Raw genomic sequence first — 8,994 nt, forward strand, 5'->3', positions numbered from 1 at the left:
GGGGCTCCGCAGCGAGAAACGTTATCGTCTCCGACCAAAACTCTGGTGTCTCCCCTGTTCCCTCCGGCCGCGGTCGGGAGGCTGAGGCAGGAAAAGCCAACTCTAGGATCAGCAGTGATTCATGGAGAGACCTTCGTCTGGTCAGCTAACATTACTGCCAAGCAGGTGAAATATAGAGTGATATTGTGGTTTTAGCTGACGTGTGTCTTCTCACTGTTTTGAGCGATGCTCGTTCATGTCTATTTAGAGCGAGCATAAGCGCGAGCCCGACGCTGACTTTCGTTGACTTAACGGCCACAGGTGTCGCTGTTAACAAGAATTTCTGATTCTTACAAACAGTAATTTTAATTCACAATCATATTATTTTTTTTAGGAAAAGACATGCTTTTATTTGGCACCTTCCCAAAAGCTTTTTTTTTTTTAAATTATTCCTCTACATGAAAATGTTATCAATACGACCTTTAAGACACATGTAGCCAAATAGCATAGGTGATATACGCCAAAGTACTTTAAGTGTGAGTTATGTTGACCACGAACTGGAGTTTAAACGCTTTTTTTTTTAATATGGCACATCATGTCCTTCACCTGTTTGACCTCTGCAGCTTCCCAGAGGTCATGCGCAATAAAAATAAATCCCTGGCGCTGTCCATTGTGCTGAAATGACGCGCTGTTAAGTGAAACCAGCCAACACAGGTATAGGATCAAAGTGATCCAAAATGAACCAAAATGTGTGACATATTGGTTATGCTTACGAGTTTATCAGTGGATTGGATCACTATTACATAATTCATACATTTCAAAATCAAACTGAATAAATCCCCACTTTACTGGCTCATCTAACTGGACATCCTTTCCACTTGGGTGCGCACATTGTATAAGGTAAACACTTCAGCAGCGTCACTTTGGACAAGCGATACACAACATCCTGCTCTCTCTCCATGTGTCCTGATGTGGACATGATGTGTGTGTGTTTTTTTCTTCTCTATCTCGTTTTCTGCTGCACAGCTGCTGCTGCTTCTTTAAGAGCCACCGCCCGCCCACATCTCTCCTGTATTTTTAGCTGAGCCAGCCACTTCATTTTGCTGGATAAGACAGACAGTTGTGTGCACCGTGTATGATCTCACTTAATCGTTTTTAATAAATCAAATCTTTTTTTACTGCGTATTTGCCTGTGTGGGGCCTCTACAACAACAGCCAGCTGTTTCACCTGGATGGATATGTCGTGCAGGGTATAGACATTTGTCTCGGATGCTGAGACGCGCTGCTGTGAATGCTTGATGTCCATTTATTGAAACGCAATGCTGCACTGGGTACAGAGGATTATAGGCGCACAGCTTTTTGAGATCAAAATGCATCAACAGAGATCCGTTTAGCTTTAAAAAAAACACTCCTGTGTTGTTTCCAAGGTGGTCCTGCATCTCTCTCCTCTCTTCCTGTCTTCTCTTGTATTGTGGATAACAAGAAGGCTTCAAGACGGAGGGGGTGGTGGAGCATCGGGGGAAAAAGAACAGGAGCAACATGAGAGAGAGGGACTTCATGCCCAACATGGAGAGGGGCAAACCTGCGACTTATACGGGGGATAAAAAGGCTAAGATGGCTGCTAAGACTAACAAGAAGTGGGTGAGATTAGCCACTGTTTTTGCCTATGTTTTGTCCGTGTCTTTAGCAGCCATTATCCTGGCGATTTACTACAGTCTGATCTGGAAACCGACCAGCTCATCATCTGCTGGGGGTAAACCTGGAGTCACCCCCACCTCCACCTCCACAGCAAACATCTCAACTAATATCTCCACAAGCAACAATGTCACAGAGTGGAACTCCACACAGACTGGACTGCTGTCTCTCAACAACACCAGGTCTCCGTACAGTAAGGCGTCTTTCCAGTGGGACGACAGAGACACAGCTGAGAGTGTGGCTGTGTCTGGAGCAGCAGGAGCAGAAACTGCGCACTCGCAGCAGGAGCAAGGACTCTACGCATCTTCTTCTTCTTCTTCTTCTTCTTCTTCTCACGGTCACACAAGCAAGGAGAGGTCGGACACTTTGGGGAGACAGACGTCTACATCAGACCACCACATCCCGTCGAGCACCAGGGAGGGAGAGGATGAAGAGGATGAGAAGGAGAGACTGGATGCTGCCACTGTTCCACCAACATCCACGACGAGCCTAGCCGGCCTGAGAGGCGACTGATCCGGCCTCATCATCACCACCACACACCCTCACTATGACCCCTACATGGAGTGTTTTATAGAATCGGATAACACAAGTTTTCACCTTGGCAGAGCCTCTTATGGATGCTTAACTTGCACATATTAACTGCTCTGAAAAAGAGGAGACCTCTGCAGAGAGCACTGTTTTTGTTTCCCCTCCAACTCCAACACTAACTATTTTTTTTTTTTTTTTTTTAGGCCATCTGTATGCCTTAAAATCAATGTGTGTCTACCTTTACCTCGGACACTAACCTGCCTGTGCGCCCGGACAACACTGGTATATATATATTTTGTTAATTAATAGGACACAGGCTCCAGAGATGCGTTTGGTTTTGCAGGATATTAAATATTTGACATCACTGCCATTCATCGGCTGCTCTAAAATCAATACTGCATTTTTTTTTTTTTTTGCATTTTAACTTATATAGGCTCTATTTTGTTTTTTTAAATGGATCAAACCTGGATTCCTAGTAGAAGAAACCTGCATTATTGAGTTATGCTCAGGTATGTGCATATAACCATGTAAATGTATTGTGTATTTGGTTATGTACATATATAGGGGCAGGCATACATCTTTTGGGCCTTTATAGCGTAATTAGATGATTTTTATTATACAGTATGTATAATAGGTATAACTATATTACAAGGTACAAATAAACATCCTTAGAAAATGATTCATTTTTTATGCTTTATAATAGATCTATATGTAAATCATGAATTAATTGCTGACATTATCCTGTATGTTGATATTTTATTTATTCAGAGCCAGAATGGATAATATATATTCAAATAAATGTTAGGTTTTTTTTCCTAACATCTTACATTTTATTTAAAAAAAATGAATGGATTTAAATGAGCTGTTGTTCACTTTGAAGCTGTTTGTTAAGGATAATGTGCTAAAACCCACATGTATTGATTGATATGAAGAGGTAGGTTCAACAGAAATAATAACATGAGTGCGAGAAAGAGCACTCAGTTTATGGTGATCCATGTGAGCTGGACATTTAATCAAATCATGGTGGAGGCACTTAAATTACCTGAGTGAAGTGTCCAGTGTGTGATCACAGGGATTTGTCTGCTCCTCGTGGAAAGAGAAGCTTTCACCTCCCAGTCTGCCACAGATGAGTCGCTGCATCTCTCACTGAAACCACTTCACACAGTCACATGTGGTGGACTGTGAAGTGGAAATAAGACCAACCACAACGTGCGCCCTCTCAGCAGCATGTGAGGGAGGTGTATCGATTTGAGAGCTCTGTTGTTGAGCTGTAGAAAAACAGAAGAAGAACACATTACACAATACCACTAGGTGCTATTTTTGATCCAACTCTCTGAAAAAAGGACTGTTGAGTTTCTATGCTGGTGGTGACAAGCATCATTCACTATCAAGCTGAAAATAAAATCACTAGATATTCCGCTGAGCAGCCAGCGCCTCAGAAATGTTCACTCACTGTGATTGTAAACAGTGATGACATGCATTGTTGTGTTAATATGACAGATTTTCAGAACCAAAGCCAAGGTATGTGTCTGGTGAGCTAAACAGGAAGTCCATTCATCGGGGAAGACGGCACAAGACACAGACATCCCCCATCATCACAACATACACCAAGTGTAGCGGAAAAATGTAATACAGAGTGTGCATAACACAGTGGCAGGCCTGTCGATGCTGCAGTGGCCTCTGTATATCGGATGGCCTTGACAGATGTGTTTCCAGTGCCTCTTATGGCTTCTTGGGATATATGAGAAGACTAAAGACCGACCTATTGATGTAGGAGTTGATCAGTAACAACAGTTATGGCTGGATGCCACGGCTGAGTTAGGACACAGCATCTGACCTTATGAACCCGATCACCCAGGCAGATGATTACATTATCCAATGTGAAATCAGTTATTTGTTACCGATGGGGTTCGGTATGGGATTTGTTTTGTGGTTCAAGTCAGGCAATGCATCACATGGTTTCAGTAAACAGGAAAGACAAACAACACATAACATTTATCAAATCATAAAAAAAATATATAAAGCTGCTTACCCTGCCCTTTTTTATAATACAATTGTTTCTCAACGGTGGCAGTTTCAGCTGTACTTGTCAAGGAAGGTTAAACAATTGCATCATCCACCAGACAAGTGAGACAATGTAAGACACACTATAAGAAAATGCCAGGATTTATACTGCTAGTAATGGAAGAACATACTGTATGCATAAAAGTGCTTAAAGATCCCATCCAGACAAGTAAATATTACAAATATAAAAAAATTATCTAATTTGTGTCTGATGCACTTTTTTTTCCAAAAATAGGTTCTGGTTAAAAATTCTTTAAAATTACATCCAGTCCTTTATCCTCATTGAAAATATGCAAATATTTTTCGTTTCAAATATTTCAAAACCTTCACTTGTCAAGTGTATGTGGGCTGGAGGGTGGGTGCCACGCTTCTGCGACGGCACAAATATGATCATCATTCTGCACAGTGAAGGTCAAACATTCAAGTAGCAAAATTAACAAAACATTTTTGAGTGTACGGGGGGCGGGGGGGGCGGGGGGGGTCTTTAAATTTCTTCTTTTCAGAAACTACCTTCTTCATCAAATTTGACATGTTTTGGGGTGACACACTACAACTAAGAGACCTTTCCAATGAAGCCGGAGGAATTAAACGCCTTACAATATAGCATTGTTTGAACAAGACACCATCACAAAAGTTATGAAATATTAACACGATGTCTTGCGATACAGGAGAACACTATGAAGGGAGCGAACAATAGCTTTTTCAATTAATGAAAGGGCACAAGTGTGGAGTGATGCATAATAAAGCAAAAGTAAATCTGTGTGTATAGGTAGGCACTGCGTGGTTCTCTTTCAGAGGGTTAAATAATAATGTTGTATCAAGACTTTCTGAAAAAATATATATGGCATTCATTTTCCAATCCCTGCTAGATTGCGGCAGGTTGACATAACTGTATTTCTATGATGTAGATGATAAAGATGTATAAAGAAAGATATGGTATTATTATAAAGGATGCAAATGAAAACTACAGAGAAAATATGTCAAGGTCAAATGGGTGTAACGTGGATTACATGACAGGAGGACATTATGTCTGGCCCGTATAGAAGCATCAACTGATTAATATTTACTTTACAGGTAAAATCAGATCTCTAGCTAGTGGCAACTATAATTGTTGCCTAATAAAAACACACCAATGTATTTTTTTATGCTGCAAAAGACGATATGACTAAAGATTGCTTGCTTTAACTGAATTTTAAATAATATATTCTGTACATTTGTAAAAAATCCAAAGCACAAAAATGTTGGCTTTGTTTACACAGAAAGACTTTCGAATAGGGTTATTAAATGATGCGACCTCAGATCAATATGACAGACGACACATGGATACCTTGTCAGCCCAGCCTCCTGTCTCCAGGCTGCGAGGGTGGGGGTGGTGGTGGGCACACACTCTGCTTGATCAGGGCAGCTGCTGAGGAGTGGTGTCACATCCTGAACCATGGCAGGGCCGGGGGGATGACGCACACGCTCAGTGGGGACTGCCAACCCGTCTGTGTGAGGTTCTGTCAGGGTCGCAGGGCCGGACCAGACCTCGCTTCCACTTAACCTCCATCCATCAACTGTAATGAAACACCTCGAGAGCCTCTGACTGATCCCTCACTGTGTTTATGGCTAATAGATGGTATCATAGACCCAGGGGGAATATCATTATAACAATTCAGATTTTAAAGGTGCTGCATTCAAAATTCAGAGCATTTCTAGTGCCTCCACACGGCAGCTAACGGTGCTCACAGTGCAACAAACAGCAACAGTGGTGACAGTGTTTACCATACGCCAACATTAAAAGTAGGGCTGTCAATCGATTAAAATATTAAATCGTGATTAATCGCATGATTGTCCATATTTAATCGTGATTAATCGAAAAACAATTGCACATTTTTCATTTGTTCAATATGTGCCTTAGCCTTCGCCCAATATCAGCTGGGATCGGCTCCAGCCCCCCCACGACCCTGAATAGGATAAGCGGTTACAGATAATGGATGGATGGATGGAAAATGTACCTCTTATCAACATGGCAGTGGGAAAATATGCTTGTATGTATGTATATATTTATTATTGAAAATCAATTAACAACACAAAACAATGACAAATATTGTCCAGAAACACTCACAGGTACTGCATTTAGCATACAAAAATATGCTCATGTCTCATGTCTGTAAAGGGGAGACTCGTGGGTACTCATAGAACCCATTTTCATTCACATATCTTGAACTCGTTTCAACCTTACAACTGTATCAGCAATAACAGAATTACTGTAACCAAGGCATCATAATACACCAAATCAATAATATGAATGCTCAGTCTATCCACTTAAACCTCTGGTGGTTTATACTCAGTCCTTTCACAGACGCAGGGAATATATTTGAGGAAGGGCGAAGAAGGTAAGTGTCTTCATCAAGTCAAGTCAAAAAAAGTAGAGTAGTAGTATTGGGAGTAGAGTGTAAGAGTGGTGCGGGCCTTGTACAGTTTATGATGTTTACCCTATCGCCGTGGCAGGAAAGCGGTGAGGCGGGCAGTTCTTGGCTCTGGGACCTTCAATTCAGGGATCTTCCGTCCAGGGATCTAGAGGTCTCGTCTGGGTTGGCTCGTCACCAGCTTCAGATCGACTCAAAAAACCTGACCTGCAGTCATTGACATGGCCAGAACTGTTCATTAATATACTGCCTTTCTGATTTGTCAGTAATTGTTAATTCCCTTAACTTCAACAACAGATATACATCTAACTATAAAGCAAGGAAATCACTGTCTACATGTGTGTATGTCCCTCATCCCTATCACCGATGTGAAGTGACCGGGAGTAAGCCATGAGCCAAGTGTGTTTTTCCTCCGTGAGAAAGACTGTATTTCCCCGGTGTCAACCTGGGTGTGTTACTGTTTTTTTCCCCATGAACCAGAGTGTATTTCACGGGTGTTTCTGACCGTGAGTAGCCGCGACTTGGGTGTGTGATGCAACTATGTCATGAAAGCTGTTCTCGAGAAAACTGCAAGCAGCCTCACCACAGGCAAAGCATTCAGCCCGTTCTGAACGAGCACGTTCTGAACGGGCACTGCACTAGTATAATGTAAATTATACACCATATTTTAAAGCCTCTGTAGACCCACACAAGTGATTAGACCTCTTCTCAGGACTATGATGGTGTGTAGACTAATTGATTAACATCCTCTATGAGTCTCCTGTTAGCTTTGTTGAACCTGTTAGGGCGGGACAAATTACACTTTTATCATTCTTAATGGTAGATGAAGATTTGTGACCTAATAAATGATAATAATAAATAATAAATTCCCATCAAAGCTCTGTCCCACCTTCACCTTCTAATCAACCAGAATAACTGGAAACACCTGTGTGGGTGTTAAGAGTCTTTAAATAACTTTTACAGTAAATTAATTTGAGTTAAAGGGACTGTTTTTAACTTCTTACACGTATAAATCAATCCAGGTCGGTGTTCCATGCGCGCTCGCGTGTGGCTACGCTGTTCAGACTCAGACTCCAACACAAATTACACGGAAGCACCAAAACCGCAAAGTTATATCTAGTGAAGCCCGTCTGTTAAACAGTGTTGGCCGCGGTCGGAGGACGTGGGGGAGACCGTAGCTTTTGTCTCCAGGGCCGTAGTCTCTGCTGTACTCTGCTCCGCTGCCTGCCTGTCTTCACTCACACACCGCGCGCGTTCTCGCTCTCTTACTCTCTCGCTCCACCTCTACACGTGCATGCGCGCACACTACACACTCCAGAAGAGTTAGTTTAGCTCTGAGAATATCTAGTGAATGTACAGTGGACGTTTGTGCAGAAATAACTGCTGCAGCTCCTCCAGACCAACAGAGGTTTTCCGTGTCTTGTGAAGTGACGGAGCTCCGCAGCAAGAAACGTTATCGTCCCAGACAAAACTCCGGTGTCTCCTCTGTTCTCTCCGGCCGCGGTCGGGAGGCTGAGGCAGGAAAAGCCAACACTAGGATCAGCATTGATTCATGGAGAGACCTTCGTCTGGTCAGCTAACATTACTGCCAAGCAGGTGAAATATAGAGTGATATTATGGTTTTAGCTGACGTGTGTCGCCTCACTGTTTTGAGCGATGCTCGTTCATGGCACAAGCGCGAGCCCGACGCTGACTTTCTTTGACTTAACGGCCACAGGTGTCGCCGTTAACAAGCATTTCTGATTCTAACAAACAGTCCCTTTAAAGAAAAACAATGTTACATGAATCACAAACCATACAGTGTAAACTTGACGCAATATTGTTACGTCTTGTTTTTTTAATCAGATTCACCGACTATATCAATAAAATACCTGACAAAACATAACTTATGTTGCTTCAGTTTAGTAGCTTTACCAGCCAGAGAAAACACTGAGCAATTATTCAATTAATGTCATGGTTTTATATTGTTTCCAGCACAGTTTTTACTGCTAGCTTAACCTAGCATAGCCTAGCATTCATCTTTACAGCAACTCACCGATATTTTAGCTTCTCTGTGTCGCTCGGCAGGTTTCAGTGAGCAGGGCCTCTCACACACACACATCTACGAGCTTATAACAAAGTATAGTCTGTTACTGTTATGATTTACCAACGTTATATTGTGTTTACTGGTCATTTTTACCGTCCAGCAGCAGGTTTTCTCCCTCTAGTGTCACCCAGCAGCTGATCATCAGTATGCTGTCCAGCTGGCCTGCTGAAGCTGCTGTGAACCTGCTCTCTGATTGGCTGAGCCACCCCCCGGGTTCAGTTCAGTTCAGTT

At 42.3% G+C, this 8,994-nt stretch overlaps 1 protein-coding gene across 1 annotated transcript; it reads left to right on the plus strand.

Annotated features, from left to right (window-relative positions):
* The first annotated feature begins 959 nt into the window (after positions 1-959).
* On the plus strand, positions 960-2,658 carry LOC141783664 (uncharacterized). Its single transcript, XM_074661074.1, has one exon. The coding sequence runs from the start codon at positions 1,519-1,521 to the stop codon at positions 2,185-2,187; it is 669 nt and encodes a 222-aa protein (XP_074517175.1). The 5' UTR covers positions 960-1,518; the 3' UTR covers positions 2,188-2,658.
* Positions 2,659-8,994: the final 6,336 nt, after the last annotated feature.

This window comes from Sebastes fasciatus, chromosome 15 (assembly GCF_043250625.1).
Source record: "Sebastes fasciatus isolate fSebFas1 chromosome 15, fSebFas1.pri, whole genome shotgun sequence".
Classification (NCBI taxonomy): domain Eukaryota; kingdom Metazoa; phylum Chordata; class Actinopteri; order Perciformes; family Sebastidae; genus Sebastes; species Sebastes fasciatus.